Source organism: Symphalangus syndactylus, chromosome 5, assembly GCF_028878055.3.
Source record: "Symphalangus syndactylus isolate Jambi chromosome 5, NHGRI_mSymSyn1-v2.1_pri, whole genome shotgun sequence".
Taxonomy (NCBI): Eukaryota; Metazoa; Chordata; class Mammalia; order Primates; family Hylobatidae; genus Symphalangus; species Symphalangus syndactylus.
In genome coordinates, this window is record NC_072427.2 from 147,109,013 (window position 1) to 147,132,295 (window position 23,283).

The 23,283-nt window shown below is 45.3% G+C and overlaps 1 protein-coding gene across 4 annotated transcripts; it reads left to right on the plus strand.

The window, feature by feature from the left end:
* The first annotated feature begins 1,543 nt into the window (after window positions 1-1,543).
* LOC129483412 (solute carrier family 2, facilitated glucose transporter member 3) lies at window positions 1,544-22,685 on the plus strand. 4 transcript variants are annotated; one of them, XR_010120873.1, is made up of 11 exons: window positions 6,530-6,848; window positions 9,017-9,109; window positions 9,762-9,922; window positions 11,461-11,701; window positions 12,304-12,466; window positions 13,075-13,262; window positions 16,707-16,811; window positions 18,138-18,239; window positions 18,898-19,101; window positions 20,360-20,968; window positions 21,021-22,685. XR_010120873.1 is itself a non-coding variant. In XM_055280763.2 (10 exons), the coding sequence occupies exons 1-10, from the start codon at window positions 1,580-1,582 to the stop codon at window positions 20,576-20,578; spliced, it is 1,497 nt and encodes a 498-aa protein (XP_055136738.2). In that variant the 5' UTR covers window positions 1,544-1,579; the 3' UTR covers window positions 20,579-22,685. The 4 variants fall into 4 exon arrangements, 3 of the variants coding, with proteins under 3 accessions (XP_055136738.2, XP_055136736.2, XP_055136737.1); XM_055280763.2 differs by lacking the exon at window positions 6,530-6,848 and adding an exon at window positions 1,544-1,600 and having other exon boundaries at window positions 20,360-22,685; XM_055280761.2 differs by having other exon boundaries at window positions 6,479-6,848; window positions 20,360-22,685.
* Window positions 22,686-23,283: the final 598 nt, after the last annotated feature.

A 23,283-nucleotide genomic window follows, 5' to 3' on the forward strand; every position in this document is an offset into this window, starting at 1 on the left:
AAGGCAGGGTAAGACAAAGTAAAAACTATGAGGCAGGGAATGGGGCCTGTTTGAAAACTGACAAATAGTTAGATTGGCCGGGGCAAAGGGTAGGTATACTTCTAATTTTTTTTTTCTTGGGTGTGTATTTTAAGTATATTCTAAGCCTGGCGTCCTAAGTTGGGATCATGCTGAAGAGTCAAGATATATCTCATTGATAATTATATATATTAATTTAATGCTGAAATGAGAATTTGGGGGTATATTAGAGTATATAAAGGATAATATTAAAATTAATGTGTTTCTTTTTATTTTCTTAATGTGGCTACTGAATTTTTTTTTTTTTTTTTTTGACTCAGGGTCTCACTTTGTGACCCAGGCTGGAGTGCAGTGGCACTGTCTTGGCTCACTGCAACATCTGCCTCCTGGGTTCAAGTGATTCTCATGCCTCAGCTTCCCAAGTAGCTGGGGTTACAGGCGCATGGCACACACCTGGCTAAATTTTTGTATTTTTCATAGAGACGGGGTTTTGCGATGTTGGCCAGGCTGGTATTGAAATTCTGACCTCAAGTGATCTGCCTGCCTCAGCCTCCCAAAGTGCTGGGATTACAACAGGTGTGAGACTCTGTGCCCAGAAGAAAACTTTTAAGTGACATATGTGGTTCACATTATATTTATATTGGACAGTACTGGTCTAGGCTTTATTCAATAATCATTGAAGATATTTGAGTAGGAAATTGATATGAATCAAATTTTGATTTAGGATAATTCATCTAGCACTGATGTGGAATGGATTCATTTTTGAAGAGAGAGGGAGGAGAGAAGACCTTTCTGAAAGTGGTAAGGGCCTGGGAGCTGGGATTAGGCCCTTCAGGGCCAACAGGAGTGACAGATGGTTTAAACCCACTATAGACAGGAAAATCAACATTTCTCAAATTTTTTCTTTCTTCACCCTGAGGACTTATTTTCTACAGTGTTTTCACATTCAAAGTGAACTCTGCCTACACTAACCTAATGAAGATTAAAAAGTTGCTTTAACGAAAGTTTTTTATGAGGAATATTACAAATGCAAGCGAAGTTTTAGAGCAGTTACTAGCTTTTTTTCTGTTTTTGTTTTTTTTAGATGGAGTTTTCACTCTTGTTGCCCAGGATGGAGTGCAGTGGCCCAATCTCGGCTCGCTGCAACCTCTGCCTCCCAGGTTCAAGCGATTCTCCTACCTCAGCCAGAAGAGTAGCTTGGATTACAGGCACACACCACCACTCCCAGCTAATTTTTTAGTAGAAACAGGGTTTCACCATGATGGTTAGGTTGATCTCAAACTCCTGACCTCAGGTGATCCGCCTGCCTTGACCTCCCAAAGTGCTGGGATTGCAGGTGTGAGCCACCCCGCATGGCGCAGTTACTAGCTTTTTGGCGTGTCTTGAAATGCCACTTAGTTTTCCGGAAGAGAGTTTTTCCTGCCTTTACCTCAATGTGTTTAGAGCCTTGCATTCCCTGACTTTACATTTTGTTCATTTTCATTTGGTTATTTGTTTTCCACTTAGTTATCACACTAGTGTGTCCTGAATTGGTGGGTTCTTAGTCTCACTAACTTCAAGAATGAAGCTGCAGACCTTCACGGTGTTACAGCTCTTAAGGTCGCGCGACTGGAGTTGCTCGTTCCTTCCCGGGGGCTCATGGTCTCGCTGGCTTCAAGAATCAAGCTGCAAGACCTTCGCGGTGAGTGTCACAGCTTAAAAAAGCAGTGCGGACCCAAAGTGAACAGTAGCTACGTTTGTTGCAAAGAACAAAACAACAAACCTTCCACAATGTGGAAACGGACCGCAGCGAATTGCTGCTGCTGGCTTGGGCAGCCTGCTTTTATTCTCTTATCTAGCCCCACCCACGTCCTGCTGATTGGTAGAGCCGAGTGGTCTGTTTTGACAGGGCGCTGATTGGTGTGTTCACACACCTTGAGCTAGATACAGAGTGCCGATTGGTATGTTTACAATCCGTGAGCTAGACATAAAGGTTCCCCACGTCTCCACCAGAGCAGCTAGATACAGACTGTCGATTGGTGCACTTGAGCTAGACACAGGGTGCTGATTGGCGTGTTTACAATCCGTGAGCTAGGTATAAAGGTTCCCCACATCTCCACCAGACTCAGGAGCCCAGCTGGCTTCACCCAGTGGATCCTGCACCGGGGCTGCAGGCGGAGCTGCCTGCTAGTCTCTTGCCGTGCGCTCGCACTTCTCAGCCCTTGGGTGGTCGATGGGACTGGGCGCCGTGGAGCAGGGGGCGGCCCTCGTCGGGGAGGCTCGGGCGGCACAGGAGCCCATGGAGGGGTGGGAGGCTCAGGCATGGTGGGCTGCAGGTCCGGAGCCCTGCTCTGTAGGAAGGCAGCCAAGGCCCGGCGAGAAATCCAGCGCAGCGCCAGTGGGCTGGCATTGCTGGGGAACCCAGTACACCCTCCGCAGCCACGGGCCCGGGTGCTAAGTCCCTTATTGCCGGGGGCCGGCAGGGCCGGCTGGGTGCTCCGAGTGCAGGGCCCGCTGAGCCCACGCCCACCCGGAACTCCAGCCGGCCGGCAAGCGCCGCATGCAGCCCCGGCTCCCGCTTGCGCCTCTCCCTCCACACCTCCTCGCAAGCTGAGGGAGCCGGCTCCTGCCTTGGCCAGCCCAGAAAGGTGCCCCACAGTGCAGTGGTGGGCTGAAGGGCTCCCCAAGTGCCGCCAAAGTGGAAGCCCCGGCAGAGGAGGCACTGAGAGCGAGTGGGGACTGCCAGCACGCTGTCACTTCTCACTAGTAAGCATCCATCCCACAAAGCTGCATGAAACTACGACTGAGACTTCCATTCTGCAGGTTTAGATTCTAGGATTGAGATTTACATTACAACTCTTCTCTAGCGGCCAGGGTGAAGGACTATCTAAGCTTGGACATCTCTGTTGCTTTGGGGGCCAGCCCAGTCCAGAACTGGTTTTTGAGCATCAGATTCCTCCTAGGTGCCATTTGCTCAAGGAACACTTGTCTCAATATGCTTAACACACTTTTTTTTTTTTTTTGAGACGGGGTCTCACTCTGTTGCCCAGGCTGCATAGCTCACTGCAGCTTCTACCTCCTGGGCTCAAGTGATCCTCCCACCTCAGCCTCCCAAGTAGTTGGGTCTATAGGCACCTGCCATTACTACGTCCAGCTAATTTTTTTTTTTTGTAGAGAAGGGGTCTCGCTCTGTTGCCCAGGCTGGTCTCAAACACCTAGGCTCAAGTGATCCTTCCACCTCAACCTCCCAAAGTGCTGGGATTATAAATGTGAGACGCTGTGCCCAGGCTAACACATTTTTAGATTCTCAAGACTCAGCTGAATTCCAATTCTAACCGTTAAAAATATATATGGCCAGGGCCGGGCGAGCTGGCTCACGCCTGTAATCTCAGCACTTTTTTTTTTTTGGAGACGGGGTTTCCCTCTTGTCACCCAGGCTAGAGAGCAATTGCTCACAGCAACCTCTGCCTCCCGGGTTCAAAGGATTCTCCTGCCTCAGCCTCCCGAGTAGCTGGGATTACAGGCTCCCGCCTCCACGCCCAGCTAATTTTTGTATTTTTAATAGAGACAGGGTTTCACCACATTGGCCAGGCTGGTCTCGAACTCCTGACCTCAGGTGACCTGCCCGCCTCAGGCTCCCAAAGTGCTGGGATTACGGGCACGAGCCACCGTGCCCGGCCAGTCCCAGCACTTTGGAAGGCTGAGGTGGGCGGATCACGAGATCAAGAGATCAAGAGGTCGCCGGGCGTGGTGGCTCATGCCTGTAATCCCAGCACTTTGGGAGGCCGAGGTGGGCAGATCACGAGGTCAGGAGATCGAGACCATGGTGAAACCCCGTCTCTACTAAAAATACAAAAAATTAGCCGAGCGCGGTGGCGGGCGCCTGTAGTCCCAGCTACTCGGGAGGCTGAGGCAGGAGAATGGCGTGAACCCGGGGGTGGAGCTTGCAGTGAGCCGAGATCACGCCACTGCACTCCAGCCTGGGCAACAGAGCAAGACTCTGTCTAAAAAAAAGAAAAAAAAAAAAAAAGAGATGAAGAGATCAAGACCAGCCTGGTGTACGACTGGGCTAGGCGGCCAGGCTTGGCGGTATGCAATCTGCCTGCATGCAATGCTCTGTATGCAATTTAAAATATTTTCCTGATAAACACAATTTTGTTGTTTTGGTAGCGCTACATATCCCTTTAATTTGTAAATTTAAAATATACAATATGTTTCAAAGACTTAGTACAAAAAGTAAACTATTAATAATTTTTATATTGAATGCATGCTGAAATGACAATGTTTTGGATATACTGGGTTAAATAAAATAATTATGAAAAACATTTATCTTGTTTCTTTTAAAAATTTTAATGTGGCTACTAGAAACCATAATGTGACATGCTCATCTTATATTTCTATTGGACAGCACTGCCTTTTGGGATATCCTTTTTCCTTTAGATACTAAATTCAGTTGCTGTGGTGACTAAAGGGGCCTCTGGCTCAGCATTTCCTGGAAGCCAAGTGTGAGATGGGGGAGGGGAGCTGTCATCAAATCAGATTTTAACAATATCCTCATTAAAGCAAAGGAAGCAACAGTAATCTAGTTTTCTAGATCTGGGAGCCTGATACTCCAGCAGTATCAATTTGAATTCTAGGCCCTCAACCACAACCCTAAAGGAAGATGCACTTTCTCCAATTCACCACTGGGAAAAATTTTCTCTCTTTACCAAGCTTCCTTCACCCACCCCGCCACCTCCAGTACTGAAAGGGTTGCAAGCTACAAATTAATGGGCATTAGGAATTTGATAGTTGATATTCCTCCTCCAAAAAAGCCTAGATACTATCTCCCACTTACCCAGCTGTTTAAACACAAACTAAGTTGTTTTGCTTTGTTTACTCTCACCCTGGAACCACTCTTCTCTCTCCCAGATTATCCCTCCCTCAGTTCTCATTCCTATTTTCTTCTCCTGCTTAGCTTGTTCGGTTTTCTTGTATAGCTTAGTAACCAGACACTTATCTAATACTTTTCTTTCAAGAAACTCACAGTCCATAACTAGTCGGATATTAATAATCTTTTCCAGTTATGTGAGAATTACTTGCCCTAGTCCCTTTTTATGCTTTATAAGAAGGGAAGAAGGGAAACACTATAAATGACTTGTGGGTCAGAACTCTTTTGTCCTATTATTATTATTATTTTTTTTTTTTGAGACCGAGTGTTGTTCTGTCACCCAGGATGGAGTGCAGTGGCGCGATCTCGGCTCACTGCAAGCTCCGCCTCCCGGGTTCACGCCATTCTCCTGCCTCAGCCTCTCGAGTAGCTGAGACTACAGGCACGCGCCACCACGCCTGGCTAATTTTCTTTCTTTTTTTTTTTTTTTTTTTTTTGTATTTTTAGTGGAAATGGGTTTCACCGTGTTAGCCAGGATGGTCTTGATCTCCTGACCCTGGCCTTTTGTCCTATTATTCACTGAAGAATCACCATCTTCTTGGAGAGTACCTGATACATAGCATGTACTCAGCAAATACCTGCTTAACTGAATTCGGTATTTATCAGATTTCTAGATGCTATAAGCTTGAGACTAGCAGAAAGTGATGCAGAATTCAGAATGGGTGATATGGCAAATGCCTTATTAAAGAATATAGGGCCGGGGGCGGTGGCTCACACTTGTAGTCCCAGCACTCTGGGAGGCCGAGGCGGGCGGATCACAAGGTCAGGAGTTTGAGACCAGCCTGGCCAATATGGTGAAACCTCGTCTCTACTAAAAATACAAAAATTAGCTGGGCGTGGTGGTGGGAGCCTATAGTTCCAACTACTCGGGAGGCTGAGGCAGGAGAATTGCTTGAACCCGGGAGGCGGACGTTGCAGTGAGCCGAGATCGCACCACTGCACTCCAGCGTGGGCGACAGAGCGAGAGTCGGTATCAAAAAAAAAAAAAAAAAAGGATATGGACTGTATTCCATAAACAGTTGAACCTCTTCTTCCTGCTGCCCTGATAGTTGGTCTGTCTCCTAGAAATTCAGGTTTTCTTCCCTCCAGGTGAGATTATGCTAAGAAGGGAACACTGGCAAAATTATTTCCCTTTTCTTCTCTCAGGCTGTCCTTAAGATTGTAGACTCCGTCTCAAAAAAAAAAAAAAAAAAAAGATTGTAGACCCAGCCTATAAACAAAAACGACTGATAAATTCATAGTATCAAGAATTCTTACTACTTACACTTTCTAACAACCTTAAATCCCTGATATTAGCACTCACTTGACTTTGTTTTGTATGGATAGATTGATTCTCATCCCTCTGTAGATTGTTTTAATCCCAAGCAGATGCGAGAGCGAAAAATAGTGTATTTGCCCTCCCTCCAGGCTTTTCTGGTAGCATTTTGTCTGTGAAACTAAGAGGCTGTAGCTGCTATTACCAGAGGGAAGGAGTAAAGATGAGCTTTTGAAAAAAAAAAAAAACAAAAAAAAAACCCAGGGTGGAGAGAGTGGCAGGATGTGGTTTTAAGAGAGGGGGGAGGGAGGGCGTTATTGTCTGCGGGGCGGGGGCGGGGGTAGTTCTGAAGTTCTGATAACACAGAATTCCGAGAGATCACAAGATTGTTTCAGGGTGGTAGGGTGGGGTGGGGTGGGGTGGGGCTGGGGGCTTGTCGCCCTTTCAGGCTCCACCCTTTGCGGAGATCATAAATAGTCATGATCCCAGCCAGACCCAGAGATGCTGTAATGGTGAGACTTCGGAGCCTTCCTGAGGACCTGGAGAAAACTTGCTGCTGAGAAGGACATTTTGAAGGTTTTGTTGGCTGAAAAAGCTGTTTCTGGAATCATACCCTAGATCTTTCTTGAAGACTTGAATTAGATTACGGCGATGGGGACACAGAAGGTAAGAATGATATAATTACTGGTTATTTTTGCTTGTTTGGGATACACTCAGAAAGGCAAATATTAATAGTAATTGCCTTGTTCTATTTCTCCTAAGTCACCAAGCCATCTTAAGGCCTTTTCATTTCTTCTCTAGCCTGCACTGCTGCCGCTTCATCAGTTCTCTTTGAATGTCATACAGTTCTGTTCACCTTCTTATCTTAGGAAAGTCACCCGGAGAAGTCGTGTTTGCTTCTCAGGTTTATTTTAGGTCATCATTTGCCACTGAGGACGAGATGGTTGAGTGTTTAGAGGATCAGGCTGCTTGGTTGTATGGATTACAAGTGTGGGTCTCAGAGCCAGTGTGAAGACTTCTCTGGAAGCATTAGACCTTGAAAAGGTCTGTGTTTGGGGGCACAGGCCAGGGTCCAGCCATCTGTTTGTCCTATAACCTGTGGGGTTCGTGGGTGCTAAGGAGAAAGAATTCCAGTTGTCCTTCCTATTAGGGTTAAAACTGTGAGTGCAGGGCATACTAAAATATTGAGTGTTGTATATGCAATATTTGCAGGGAGAAAGGCTTTTTTTTTTTTCTGATTGAGTTTTGCTCTTGTTGCCCAGGCTGGAGTGCAATGGAGCGACCTCAGCTCACCACAGCCTCCGCCTCCCGGTTTCAAGCAATTCTCCTGCCTCAGCCTCCAGAGTAGCTGGGATTACAGGCATGAACTACCGCGCCCGGCTAATTTTGTATTTTTAGTAGAGACGGGGTTTCTCCATGTTGGTCAGGCTGGTCTCGACTCCTGACCTCAGGTGATCCGCCCGCCTCGGCCTCCCAAGGTGCTGAGATTACAGGCATGAGCCACCGCGCGCAGCAAGAAAGGCATTTTTTACCAAGATAAATTTAACTAAAAATAAGGGGCCAGGTGTGGTGGGTCACGCCTATAACCCCAGCATTTAGGAAACCAAGGCAGGAGGGTCACATGAGGCCTGGAGTTTGAGACTAGCCTTGGGCAATATAGTGAGATCCCATCTCTACAAAGCAGAAAGAAAGAAAATGCAGGAAAATAAGAAAGGGATGGAAAATTATGAGACTAAAGAAGAAAAGGCTCGAATGATGAGAGGAGACAGAGATTTTTACTAAACGGAAAAAGATTTAACAGAGAGCATTGTACTGGCAGGGCCTTCCGGGGTACCGATGCTTAGCTGTGACTGAGACATCTGGGAGGCTGTAGGCAAGGTCACTTCTGATGAAGCTCCCAGCCTGCTGCCTAATCTGCCCGCCCTGAAAGGAAAGGAGTTTAAGATATGAAAGGTTGAAGGGATTTTGGGTGGATGAAAGGCTGAAGGGATTTGGGGTGGGATATGAAAGGTTGAAGGGATTTTAGGTGGGGTGGGGCGAGGGGAATGGCATAGAAGATGGCCTCAGGTATAAAAATTGAACTGCCCCAAGGTGGAAATGGAAAATGTCTTGCCCAGCTGAATTATTCCAGGCAAGGTGAAGATGACCAGTTCTCCCCACTAAGAAATGTCTCTTATATGTTGGGTTCATCTCTTATGTGTTGTGTTCAGAGTAAGAGTGTACTTTCTTCCCCTGCGCGGGAGTTAGGGATAGCAGAACTGTATTTAATAAACAAAGACTGAAATGGGGCCAGGATGCAGTGGGTAGATCCAGTAGGTTACATGGTCCTGAGAGATAAGAGACTCAAAGAGCCGCCCAGCAGTGAAGACACAAACTACCACCCCTCCCCACCACCGCCACTGGGCTTCCGTGGAGTCTGGGGTATAGATCAGACTGCACTGTATTTGCTTCCAAAATGATCAATTCTTAGTAATCTTACCCAAGGCTGTCTTTTTCTCTGCCCTTCCAGTTCTTGAATTGAATTCTATGCCTACATTTGCCTGATGCAAGTTTTTAAATATTTCCAAACTCACTAACCCAGTTTCTCTTAACTTCTTCCTTCCCCAATTTTCTTTCCACTTTTACCAAGTTAACTTCACATTCTTATCTCCAGATAAGTTCTTTACTATAATCTATTCCTCTGTCTTCCCCATTAATTACCTAAATCTCATTTGATGTTCTTTTCATACCACTCATAGGTCAAATTCTCCTAATACAGCTGCATAATTAATAAGAACCAGTCATCAATCACAAGTTTTAAGGACTATTCTCTCCTCCGTCTTCCCTCCCTCCAGGTCACTCCAGCTCTGATCTTTGCCATCACAATTGCTACAATCGGTTCTTTCCAATTTGGCTACAACACTGGGGTCATCAATGCTCCTGAGAAGGTGAGTGCCAGGCCACAAGAATTAGAATTTAGAATAGGGAAGTTATTCCTTTAAGTAGAGTTTCAAGAAATCAATTTAAAGCCAGGCACGGTAGAACCCGCCTGGAGTCCCAGCTACTCCGGAGGCTGAGGCCTAAAGATGACTTGAGCCCAGGAGTTAAACACCATCCTGGGCAACACAGTGAGGGTCCCTCCACAAACTAGGGGATTTTAAGACAAACTTCGTATCTATCCTGTCCAAGACTGAAGATGGAGACAATATTGGTGGGGAAAATTAGTAGGGTCATTTAATCAAAGCAGAAAGCTCACTTACTCACTGAACCCTGGGCGGTGCTGTTCTTCCTCCCAGTCTTTCACCTCATAGTGATACACTTCCTGTATTATTCCTTAGGGGTTAGTTACAAAGAAGCTGGGTTCCCTTAGCAAAGGGCCGGGGTGGACGGTGAACATCGGTGCTGCCACCTACTGGTATTTTCAGGACAAAATTACTATTCCAGGGAGAGTTAACATAAATTCCAATATGTTATCTGCTCCTTCCATTCCCGTCTATTTATTCCCTTGATTCTCTAGGAAGGAAATGATCCCTAATATTTGTCTTTTGTTCTCATCCAACTGTAACAGTCTGTTCTTCCATCAACCCTTTTATTTTGCAGATCATAAAGGAATTTATCAATAAAACTTTGACGGACAAGGGAAATGCCCCTCCCTCTGAGGTGCTGCTCACGTCTCTCTGGTCCTTGTCTGTGGCCATATTCTCCGTCGGGGGTATGATCGGCTCCTTTTCAGTCGGACTCTTTGTCAACCGCTTTGGCAGGTATTGACTAGAAACTGGGCAAGGAAGTGGGCTCTACCAGCCGCACTGAGGACAAGTGTGGAGAGTTAGGGCGGGGAGGTGATGATGCCTTTGAATAAGAACACCTTGAATTCTAATCAAGGGAAACCTAGTCCAGCTGGCCCCGAATATGACTACCCTTGCTTGGAGCTCTACTACCCCGGATAGCTCCCACCCAGCTGTGCAAGATGAACTGTGTGAGTGATTGGCCTTTGCAGTCTAGCTAGGGATATAGGGATAGTTCAGAATTATTCCCTAGTAAACTCAACTATGGGGTTTCCAGAAACATACTTAATTTACAAAGTCCAAAGTTTATTACTCTTCTAAAAAAAAAAACTGGGGTCTCATAAATGTTTTTATTATTTTACACAGGATTGGTAGGAATTATTTTTGTACTTCTTAGTCTATGGCAAATGTGGATAATGGCAAAAAAAAAGTCTTCTTATTCTATAGAAGCCTAACAGTATGTTTTAGAAGGTAGAATATATTTTCAGTTATGACTAATGAAGGAACTGTTTTAATTTGCCAATTAGGCAGGGTGTGCTGGCTCACGCCTGTAATCCTAGCACTTTGGGAAACCGAGGCAAGTGGAACACTTGAGGTCAGGAGTTCTAGACCAGCCTGGCCAACATGGCAAAACCCTGTCTCTACTAAAAATACAAAAATTAGCTGGGCGTAGTGACAGGCACCTATAATCCCAGCTACTCTGGAGGCTGAGGCAGGAAAATCACTTGAAGCTGTGGTAGGGGTGCAGAGGTTGCAGTAAGCTGAGATCTGGCCACTTCACACCAGCCTGGGTGAAAGAGCGAAACTCTGTCTCAAAAAAAAAAAAAAAGCCGGCGCCATGGCTCACGCCTGTAATCCCAGCACTTTGGGAGGCTGAGGCTGGCAGATCACAAGGTCAGGGGATCGAGACCATCCTGGCTAACACAGTGAAACCCCGTCCCTACTAAAAATACAAAAAATTAGCCGGGCGTGGTGGTGTGCGCCTGTAATCCCAGCTGCTTGGAAGGTGAGTCAGAATCTCTTGAGCCTGGGAGGCGCATGTTGCAGTGAGCCGAGATCCCGCCACTGCACTCCAGCCTGGGCGACAGACCAAGACTCCATCTCCAAAAAAAAAAAAATTACCAATTAGATATTCTAGAAATGCAATTGGAATTCACATTTAAAAATCAATAAGGCAACCTGTTTTACTTGATTATGTTGTTCTTTTTTTTTTTTAACCCCCCAAGAAAGAGGGTCTTGCTCTGTCACCTGGGCTGGAGTGTAATGGCCCAATCAATCATAGCTCACTACAGCCTCGACCTCCCACCTCAGCTCCCTGAGTGCCTGGGACTATAGGTGGGCACCATCACACCTGGTTCCCAACTAGAAATGTTCTGATAATAGAAAGCGAAAAACAAAAGTTAGATCAAAAAAAAGAGATATGAGCCTGGAGAAGAGCAGAATAATGAGGACAGAAGAGAAGTTAGGAGCCTCTCACTTTGCTAATTCCACTTTGTCTTTGATTAACCTTACAGGCGCAATTCAATGCTGATTGTCAACCTGTTGGCTGTCACTGGTGGCTGCTTTATGGGACTGTGTAAAGTAGCTAAGTCGGTTGAAATGCTGATCCTGGGCCGCTTGGTTATTGGCCTCTTCTGCGGACTCTGCACAGGTTTTGTGCCCATGTACATTGGAGAGATCTCGCCTACTGCCCTGCGGGGTGCCTTTGGCACTCTCAACCAGCTGGGCATCGTTGTTGGAATTCTGGTGGCCCAGGTACTCTAGAACTTCTCATACTTAATGAGTGTTAGTTTCATGGGTCATTAAAAAAGTTATCATAGGTAAAGCACTGAAGAATATCTGGCACATTTTCAACTACATATGGAAGTTTTAGATATTGTTACTATAACTCATAGATAGTAGCTGAAGAAGCAGGCTGAGGCCGTGTGCTGTGGCTCACGCCTGTAATCACAGCACTTTGGGAGGCCTAGGTGGGCGGATCACGAGGTCAGCAGATAAAGACCAGCCTGGCTAACATGGTGAAACCCCATCTCTACTAAAAATATAAAAAATTAGCCGGGCGTGGTGGCGGGCACCTGTAGTCCCAGCTACTCGGGAGGTTGAGGCCGGAGAATGGCGTGAACCCGGGAGGCGGAGTTTGCAGTGAGCCGAGATTGTGCCACTGCTCTCCAGCCTGGGTGACAGAGCGAGACTCTGACTCAAAAAAAAAAAAGCAGGCTGAGTAGAGAAAGGAAAAGAAACACAATTTGTTTATTTTTTCACATGGTAAAACATGATTTTCTGAACTTTTTGTGTTTTAATGAACTTGTGGCCTGTGAAGTATGGGGTTTATAGCATTATCTTTGTGTGGTTTCTAGATCTTTGGTCTGGAATTCATCCTTGGGTCTGAAGAGCTATGGCCACTGCTACTGGGCTTTACCATCCTTCCTGCTATCCTACAAAGTGCAGCCCTTCCATTTTGCCCTGAAAGTCCCAGATTTTTGCTCATTAACAGAAAAGAAGAGGAGAATGCTAAGCGGAGTGAGTATCCTTCACACCTTACTACATGAATTATATGGTTGTGGTTTGTTTTAGGGATGAGGGGACTGGACCTATTTTCTGTTACGCTCTTTCCCTGCCCTTCGGAATTCAAGTGAGGAGGGTTCTGATTACTCCTGAGTGAGATTTTCAGCCCCTAAAGAATGAGGTGAAAAGGCAGGTTTAGGAATGGATGCTATCAGGCTGGGCGTGATGGCTTATGCCTGTAATCCAGCACTTTAAGAGGCCGAGGCAGGTCACCTGAGGTCAGGAGTTCAAGACCTGCCTGAACAACATGGAGAAACCCCGTCCCTACTAAAAATACAAAATTAGCTGGGCATGGTGGCGCATGCCTGTAATCCCACCTACTTGGGAGGCTGAGGCAGGAGAATCGCATGAACCCGGGAGGTAGAGGTTGCAGGGAGCCGAGATCATGCCATTTCACTCTAGCCTGGGCAACAAGAGTGAAACTCCGTCTCAAAAAAAAAAAAAAAGAAATGGATGCTATCGATCACCTCATCTCGTGCGGCCCTTTCCTGGCTGCCTTACAGGAAGAATGAATTTGGGGCAGCACATTGTCTTTATCCTTTCCTCTTTCTTCTTTTCACCAGTCCTCCAGCGGTTGTGGGGCACCCAGGACGTATCCCAAGACATCCAGGAGATGAAAGATGAGAGTGCAAGGATGTCACAAGAAAAGCAAGTCACCCTGCTGGAGCTCTTTAGAGTGTCCAGCTACCGACAGCCCCTCATCATTTCCATTGTGCTGCAGCTCTCTCAGCAGCTCTCTGGGATCAATGCTGTGAGTATGATACTTTAGGGTCAAAGGTGTCTTACAGTATTTCACTTAAAATGCCGGGCATGGTGGCGGTGTGCCTCTGTAGTCCCAGCTACTCAGGAGACCGAGGTAAGAGGATCACTTGAGCTCAGGAGTTTCAGGCTGCAGTGAGCTATAATTATGCCACTGCATTCCAGCCTGGGTGACAGAGTGAGACTCTGTCTCTGAAATTTAAAAAAAGGGAAAAAAAAAGACCCTGGAAGGACACTGGCAACTTCAGAGTGAACTGACTTTACCAGTCTGTTTTTACAACTAGAATAGCGAGCATGGTAATTTAAAGAGGGCATGATAATTTAAAGAGGGCGGCACAACGGAAGCTAGCATGTGGCAGATAGCCCTCGTATTCCATGCAAATATCAGCTTCCTGCATTTGACTGTGGATTGTAGGAAGAGAGTATTCCTGTGCCTTCTAGTCAACTTCTAGTCTAGCATTTTGATGCTCGAAATAGTAAGTTGGTTCTTGGCCTTTTCTCCTACCTAGCACACCAGGATATTTGTATTTGAAGTGGCAGTGCTTCTTATGGGGGGTTAGAGGCTGTTCTGTCAAAATCTATGAGGAGCCAGGTGTGGTGGCTGCTCATGTCTGTAGTCCCAGCTACTACTTGGGATGCTGAGGTGGGAATATCACTTAGGCCCAGGAGTTAAGCCTGGCAATATAGTATGACCCTGTCTTTAAAAAAAAAAAAAAAACTTGGGAGGAAATACACAGTAGTTAGAAAAAGCCTCCTAGGTGATTTTGATGAATTCCAGTCTGAAATTTCCTCATTTGGAAATGATAATATAGGCCACACGTATTACTGGACAAAAAGTGCTCCTGAGACTTTCCAGAGCAGCAGAGCTGGGGACTAGGCAGCTGAGGCAGCTACGTGCAAGTGTAGCCCTGAGAATGAGCACCTCTTTAAAGAATGTACTTTGCGTTAGTTCTGTGCCTGTTTAAAAAAAGAAAAAAGAAAGAAAGAATAAAAGAATGCACCTGAGGCAACTCCCTAGCTGCCTCACCACAGTCTGGGCCCTGCAAAACACGATCAGGAAAAGATCACCTGTGAGAAATGACAAGTCATCCGTGAGCACTCTGAGGGACACTCCTGCCACTTCAGAGTATGGTGTGTACATTTTTTTTTTTTTGAAACAGAGTCTCACTTGGCACCCAGGCTGGAGTACAGTGGCGTGATCTCGGCTCACTGCAACCTCCACCTCCCAGGTTCAAGCGATTCTCCTGCCTCAGCCTCCTGAGTAGCTAGGACTACAGGCATGTGCCACCATGCCTGGCTAATTTTTGTATTTTTAGTAGAGAACGGGTTTCACCATGTTGCAGGATGGTCTCGATCTCTTGACCTAGTGATCCGCCCGCCACAGTCTTCCTAAGTGCTGGGATTATAGGCGTGAGCCACTGTGCCTGGCCCATTCTTTTTTGAGGTGAAGTCTTGCTCTGTCACCCAGGCTGGGGTGCTGTGGTGCAATCTCAGCTCACCACAACCTCCATCTCCTGGGTTCAAGTGATTCTCCTGCCTCAGACTCCTGAGATTACAGACGGGATTACAGCCCAGATTACATGCGCGCACCACCATATCTTGCTAATTTTTTCGTATTTTTGGTAGAGAATAGAGGGATATCACCATGTTGGCCAGGCTGGTCTCAAACTCCTGACCTCAGGTGATCCACCCACCTCATCTCTCTCTCCTAAAGTGCCGGCCTTACAGGTGTGACCCACCTCACCCGGAATGTACATTAATTATTGTTGGACTAAGCTGGCTCCCACTTTAGTCAATGAGTAGATTTTTGCGCCAGGTATAATCTCACCCAAAGCTGGCTGCACCAGAATTATGGGGGTTGGGATTCCTGAGTCAGCTGAATTTGAGAATCTCTGTGTAAGAGACCTGAAAATTGTCACTTTTCCAACCTACTTTTGCACAAATGATGATTTCTAATTTCCCTTATGGGCAAATGGGTAAGAGGTTGCATTGTATCATGTTTACCTAGCAGAGTAAACTATTTAGGTGAGATGATGTAGGGGTTAGCTTACCTTGCTTGGTGACATTAAATAGCAAAGTCATTTTACTATAAGAAGTTTTATTGAGATGTGTACATGTACATTAGGTTTTTGACGTGTAGACATTATGTTAAGGAAGAGAATTGGCATACCTATTGATTGCTTGTTTAAACTGCTCAAGTAATTACTTTTGCACCAGCCTAATACCTTTCCCTACAAGCTTGACGTCATCACATAATATGTTGAGATTTTTTAAGTCTTAATTAGCCCTAGAGCAGCAGGTTTTTCAATGACTCTACAAATCTGTTTCAAAAAACAATTATCTTATTTTAGAAAATATGAATATACATAGTTTACATCTTACATACTAGGGATTTAAAGAGTTGTTTCTTGAGAAGGTAAATCCCAATGTAGAGGTCCATATTCATCAAAAAGATTAATAAATATTGCTCTGGAGGCAAATACTGTGGGTGAAATAAACTGAAGTGAACCTCGGTAACCTAGATAACGTTCCCTTGTTAACTTGAGGTCTGAGTCCGGTATTTTAATATCTCTTAACTATGGTAGTTATAGCAACTTTAGATTTTAGCCCAGTGCCTAGCAAACAACATAATAATGTATTTAATATATATTAAATTACAATAATAGCTGGTATTATTTCATAAAACACTTCAAAAGGGCCTAGGCCTAGGAAATACAGCCCAACCTCTGCTTATTCAATGAGCAGGATAAGGTTATTCAACTAGTTCACTATGAAATTGAGACACGGATGTGCCTATCAATGTTTCGAGGGTTTGGGGAAGAGCCAATTAAAAAAGCATTTAGCTGGGCGTGATGGCACATGCCTATAATCCCAGCAACTTGGGAGGCTGAGAAGCAGGAGGATCACTTGAGACCAAGAGTTTAGGAGCAGCCTGGGCAACACAGTGAGCTGCTGTCTCAACTTACAAAAAAGAAACGAGGCCGGGCACAGTGGCTCAAGCTTGTAATCCCAGCACTTTGGGAGGCCAAGGCGGGCGGATCACGAGGTCAGACGATCGAGACCACAGTGAAACCCTGTCTCTACTAAAAATACAAAAAAAAAAAATTAGCCGGGCTTGGTGGCGGGTGCCTGTAGTCCCAGCTACTCGGGAGGCTGAGGCAGGAGAATGGCGTGAACCCAGGAGGCGGAGCTTGCAGTGAGCCGAGATTGCGCCACTGCACTCCAGCCTGGGCGACAGAGCGAGACTCCCTCTCAAAAAAAAGAGAAAGGAGATAAGATACAGAAGATAATTCATTTGCAGAAGGGACATTAGTTTTGAACAAAAGCCCTAGAAAAAGGACTTCTTACCCACTGGGACTTTTAAGTTTATTTTTGAGGGTTCTGTGTAACTGGTGTGCAGAATTGTATCAAAGTTGCATGTTTTCTTTTCTCCTAGGTGTTCTATTACTCAACAGGAATCTTCAAGGATGCAGGTGTTCAAGAGCCCATCTATGCCACCATCGGCGCGGGTGTGGTTAATACTATCTTCACTGTAGTTTCTGTAAGTTGGATGGTTTGGTAATTTTGGGGGGGAGAAAAGAATCCTTGCTATAGATGTTCAGAGATGGATTGCATGACCCTACCATCATTTAGTTACCTTTTTGTTGTTTAATTTTCCTTTGGGAAAAAGAGATACATTTAATGTTGGATGTAGTCTTCACTCTTCAAGCAAATATGGGATGGATGGGAAAGGAGGGAGTATAGAAGGGACTATATAGTATGCTTTGAACTTGGAATTGGAGGGAGAGGTGTTTGGAAAAACTCTTAAGCTCTGTTATTCCACTGTTTTTACACTAAAACAACAATAATCAACAGAAGATATCTGTGATCCCCAGAATATGTGAGCATTTTTCCCCATGAGGTGGGCAATCAGTTCTGTAGTGGACACCATCTAGGTGTCCTGTGATTTAATTCTGACACTTGTCTACCTGGAGATAGCATCAGATCTCACAGGTTGGTGGCCCAGTTCCCAAGACTGCCCCCCACTCCTGATGCCAATCACAAGCTCCAGGTTGTTTACCTGTGCTTCTGACCCACCAGCTGGAGAACCCACGACACCCTCTTTGGGTTTGATTAATTTGCTACAGTGGCTCACAGAACTCAGGAAAATTGTTTCCTAGTTCGATTTACAGGATATTTTAAAGCACAGAAATAAACACCCAGTTGAAGAGATTCACGGGGCGAGGTCTGGAGGGATACTGAGCATGGGAGCTTCTGTCTCCCTGGAGCTGGGGTGCACTCCTAGCACATAGATGATTTGTTGCTGACCTTCCTGTCAGCTTCCACGGGTTCAGATATCTGGAAGCTCCCCACACCCTGCCTTTTGGGCCTTTTATGCAGACTTAATTGGTTCTCCATGATCGAAGCATGGACAACTGTTCTGAAATGTGATTGGACAAAAAGGCAATGATCTGAACCCAGCCGGGCCTGTCTGTTTGGATTATTTTGGCCTCTCTGTAGCATTTCTTCCTCTAGGGTGTGGGGCAGGATCCTCTCTGAAATGAGGGTTTTATGACCCACAGTCAGATTAGCGTCCTGCCAAGTGGGAGGGCAGGAGAAAGTCAGAGAAGAATTCTGTTATCTGAGGCCTGCTTCTGAGGCCTAAAGCATCCCACCATTATGATAAAAGACTCTACCAAGGGCTATGGGGATTTTGAGCCAGGACCTGTGAATGGAACACAATATGTATGTATATAAAATCGTAAATCACAGGAGGTGTATCCATAACAAGTGTCCTGCTGTTGGTAGGGCAGATTTCAAGTAGCTCAGACACTGTTTTCATGGAAAGGAAAACTGTAAGTTTCATGTCATATTCTTCTTCTTCCAGCTATTTCTGGTGGAAAGGGCAGGAAGAAGGACTCTGCATATGATAGGCCTTGGAGGGATGGCTTTTTGTTCTACACTCATGACTGTTTCTTTGTTATTAAAGGTGAGTGCTCTTTGAGTGAGGAAAAGCGAGGGAGGGGGAAAGGAGGAGAGATTACAGTTGACTTCTGTGACACAAGGGGTGGGTTGTTAAGGTTGCAGTTTGTCAATAAAGTCAGAGGAGAGAAGCAAGGTGCCCAGAGTTTAAGAAACATGGGTCATCAGAGAACTGGAGGTAAACTGTTAGAATCCTTACATTATAGAACATTATTATAGCTTATAAAATACATTATCTAATTTAATTCTTAAAATAATATCAAGGTAATCACACTTAATAGTGTGATTGACCTCAAATAATCCACCTGCCTTGGTGTGAGCCACAGCGCCCGGCCAAAAAAAATTTTTTTTTAATTTGGCAGGTGTGGTGGCACATGCTTCAAGTCCAAACGATTTGAGAGGCTGAGGTGGGAGGATTGATTAAGCCTAGGAGATGGATGATGCAGTGAGCTATTGTAGTGCCACTACACTCCAGCATGGGCAACAGAGTAAGACCCTGTCTCAAAAAGTAAAAATAAAAATAAATCCAAGCCTTTTGATTCCACAGCCACTCTTTGTATTGTACGTCAGGGACAGGAGGAGCTTGCCGTTAATTGCCTCTGGGAACCTAGATACTAGGTTACACTGTCTTTAAATTTAATTTTCTCTGTTCCTTCCTCTTACAGGATAACTATAATGGGATGAGCTTTGTCTGTATTGGGGCTATCTTGGTCTTTGTCGCCTTCTTTGAAATTGGACCAGGCCCCATTCCCTGGTTTATTGTGGCCGAACTCTTCAGCCAGGGCCCCCGCCCAGCTGCGATGGCAGTGGCCGGCTGCTCCAACTGGACCTCCAACTTCCTAGTTGGATTGCTCTTCCCCTCCGCGGCTGTAAGTAAACTCACCTTATCTTAAAACTAGCCTATGTAAGCTGACATGTTGAAGATACTCCTTAATAATACAGTAGTCTGGGCCTGGCATGGTGGCTCGCGCCTATAGTCCTAACACTGTGGGAGGCTGAGGCAGGTGGATCACCTGAGGTCAAGAGTTCGAGACCAGCCTTGCCAACATGGTGAAATTCAAAAATTAGCTGAGCATGGTGGCACATGCCTGTAATTCCAGCTACTTGGGAGACCGAGGAAGGAGAATTGCTTAAACCTGGGAGGTGGAGGTTGCAGCGAGCTGAGATCACGCTACTGCACTCTAGCCTGCTCGATGGAAGCAAGACTCCATCCCTAAATAAATACAAAAATACAGTAGTCCCTCCTCATCTTCAGTTTCAGTTACCTGTAGTCTGAAAATATTAAATGGAAAATTGCAGAAATAAACAATTCATAAAGTTTAAATTGCGGCAGGACACAGTGGCTCAAGCCTGTAATTCCAGCACTTTGAGAGGCCAAAGGAGGTGGATAACTTGAGGTCAGGAGTTGGGGACCAGCGAGACTATCATGGTGAAACCCTGTTTCTACAATAAATACAAAAATTAGGCCAGGCGTCGTGGCTCACGACTGTAATCCCAGTGAGCGAGATCATGCCATTGCACTCGAGTCTGGGCAACGAGAAACTCTTTCTCCAAAAAAAAAAAAAAAAAGTTATCCAGTCGTGGTAGCACACACCTGTAGTCCTAGCTAGTCAGGAGACTGAGGCAAGAGAATCACTTGAACCCAGGAGGTGGAGTTCACGGTGAGCTGCGATGACGCTTCTGCTCTCCAGCCTGGGTGACAGAGCGAGATTCCGTCTCAAAAAAAAAAAAAAATTCATAAATAGAGATGGAGTTGCCCAGGCTAGTCTCAAACTGCTGGGTTCCAGTGATCTTCCCACCTTGACCTCCCAAAGTGCTGGGATTACAGGTGTGAGCCACTGCACTCAGCCCAGAAACACAGATTTTAAAAATAATACTCAATAGTCCAAAAATACTCAGTAGACATTTGGAAGCATCTAACTGTAATGAAAAGGAATGACAGAAAGAAAACTAGAGAGAACTACAGTAAGTTAGCAATGGAATCGTAAGTGAATCTCTGAAGAAACCTGTTTTCATTAAATATGGAAGGGTTATAGCTTGAAGCCTATTGGAAATATGTGAAGGAAATTGAGTTTGTCAATGACCAGATTTTTATAACAACCTTCCTTTTTTCTGTCCTTTCACTAGCACTATTTAGGAGCCTACGTTTTTATTATCTTCACCGGCTTCCTCATTACCTTCTTGGCCTTTACCTTCTTCAAAGTCCCTGAGACCCGTGGCAGGACTTTTGAGGATATCACACGGGCCTTTGAAGGGCAGGCACACGGTGCGAATAGATCTGGGAAGGACGGCGTCATGGAGATGAACAGCATCGAGCCTGCTAAAGAGACCACCACCAATGTCTAAGTCATGCCTCCTTCCACCTCCCTCCCAGCATGGGAAAGCCACCTCTCCCTGAACAAGGGAGAGACCTCATCAGGATGAACCCAGGACTGCTTCTGAATGCTGCTACTTGATTCCTTTCTCATCCCACGCACTCCATGAGCACCCAAGGCTGGGGTTTGTTGGATTTTCAATGGCTTTTTAAGTATTTTATTTCCTGGACATTCTCTTCTGCTTAGAAGAGACCAAGTGAACCTGCCTTCATTTCAGGAGGGATTGGCCGCTTGGCATATGACAACTTTGCCAGCTTTTCCTCCCTTCGATTCTAATATTGCCACAATAGGGGATACAGGAGAGGAAAAGAAAGGTGCAGTTCCCCCAACCTCAGACTTACCAGGAAGCAGATACATATGAGTGTGGAAGGCAGAGGGGGTTATGTAAGAGCACCTTCGTCACTTCCATACAGCTCTACACGGCAAATTAACTTGAGTTTTATTTATTTTGTCCTCTGGTTTAATTACATAAATATTTATTTTTTAAGTGTAATTTTGCCAAATAATAAAAACAGAAGGAAATTGAGATTAGAGGGAGGTGTTTAAAGAGAGGTTATAGAGCAGAAGATTTGATGCTGGAGAGGTTAAGGTGCAATAAGAATGTAGGGAGAAATGTTCATTATTGGAGGGTAAATGATATGGTGCCTGAGGTCTGTACGTTACCTCTTGACAATTTCTGTCCTTCAGATGGAAAATCTTTAAGTTCAATTTCTCATAAAAGTCATATACCTATATAATAAAGCTACTGATTTCCTTTGGAACCTTTTTCTTTAAGATAATAGTTTACATGTAGTAGTACTTGAAATCTAGGATTATTAACTAATATGGGCATTCTAGTTAATGGCAGTTGATGGGTTCTAATTTTGGATGGAGTCGAGGGAAGGGAAAGTGAATTCTAGAAAGCCTGTTCCCCTCACTGGACGAAATAACTCCTTCTTCTTGTAGTAGTCTCATTACTTTTGAAGTAATCCCACCACCTATCTCGTGGGAGAGCCATCCAAACGAGAAACCTAAAATAATTGCTTCTTGGTAGAGAGTCATTATTTGTCCACTTTGTTCTTTAGGAGATTTTAGGTGTTGATTTTCTGTTTTATTTTAACTCATACCTTTAAAGGAATTCTCCAAAGAATGTTTATAGCAAACTTGGAATTTGTAACCTCAGCTCTGGGAGAGGATTCTTTTCTGAGCGATTATTATCTAAAGTGTGTTGTTGCTTTAGGCTCACGGCACGCTTGCGTATGTCTGTTACCATGTCACTGTGGACCTGTGCCGAGTGCCCTCAGGGGACTTGAATCTTTCCAATAAACCACGTTTAGATAGTATGAGTCAATGTGCAGTGTAGCCCACACTTGAGAGGATGAATGTATGTGCACTGTCACTTTGCTCTGGGTGGAGGGACGTTATTGTTGACTTATTTTCTCTGTGTTTGTTCCTACAGCCCCTTTTTCATGTGTTGCTCAATGTCCCTTTCCCTTCTTGGTGCTTACACATCTCAGACCCGTTAGCCAAACCCTTGCCAGTGACAGTATTTTTGTTCTCAGTTCTCACTATTCCCTCTGGTCGTGGAGCCTTTGAATATATATGCACATAGCTGAGGCTGGGTGCGGTGGCTCACGCCTGTAAGCCCAGCACTTTGGGAGGCCTAGGCGGGCGGTCAGGGGTTTGAGACCAGTCTGGCCAACATAGTGAAACCCTGTCTCTACTAAAAATGCAAAAATTAGCCGGGCGTGGTGGCAGGCGCCTGTAATCCCAGCTACTTGGGAAGCTGAGGCAGGAGAATCACGTGAACCCAGGACGCAGGGGTTGCAGTGAGCCGAGATCGCATCATTGCACCCTAGCCTGGGCCACAGGGTGAGACTCCGTCTCAAAAAAAAAAAATGCACATAGCTATAGAGTGGGCTTTAGCTTGAAAAGGTGACCTTGCAGCTTCACGCCAACTTCTGGCTCCTCAAACAGTAGGTTGGCAGTGAGGCAGGGTTCCATTTCTCACTGAGAGGATTGTGAATATTTCCATATGGATTTTCTATTATTGTTACTCTGATTCTTTGTTTTAAAATAAAAATTCTGAATGTACACGACATTATCGGCTTATTTACTTTTTGTCCTTCCTATAACCACAAAATCAGCTTTAAATCCTGACTTGGCTACTCAGTGCCTGTTGTGACTTTGAGACTTGTATGAGACCCTCATACTCATATGGGACTCTTTTAGAGTTTCATATATAAGAGAATAGCAATATGTTTATTATGTAGATTAAATGAAAAAGCTTTAGTGGCCGGGCACAGTGGCTCACACCCGTAATCCCAGCACTTTGGGAGGCCAAGGCGGGCGGATCACCTGAGGGCGGAAGTTCAAGACCAGCGTGACCAACAGGGAGAAACTCCGTCTCTACTAAAAATACAAAAATTAGCTGGGCATGATGGCTCATTCCTGTAATCCCAGCTACTCGAAGGCCGAGGCAGGAGAATTGCTTGAACCTGGGAGGCGGAGGTTGTGGTGAGCAGAGTTCGCGCCATTGTACTCCACCCCGGGCAACAAGAGCGAAACTCCGTCTCAAAAAAAAAAGCTTTCATGTGTTACTTTTCATACTCGATAAACTATTATTTTTTTTTTTTTTTTTTTTTTTTTTGAGACGGAGTCTCGCTCTGTCGCCCAGGCTGGAGTGCAGTGGCGCAA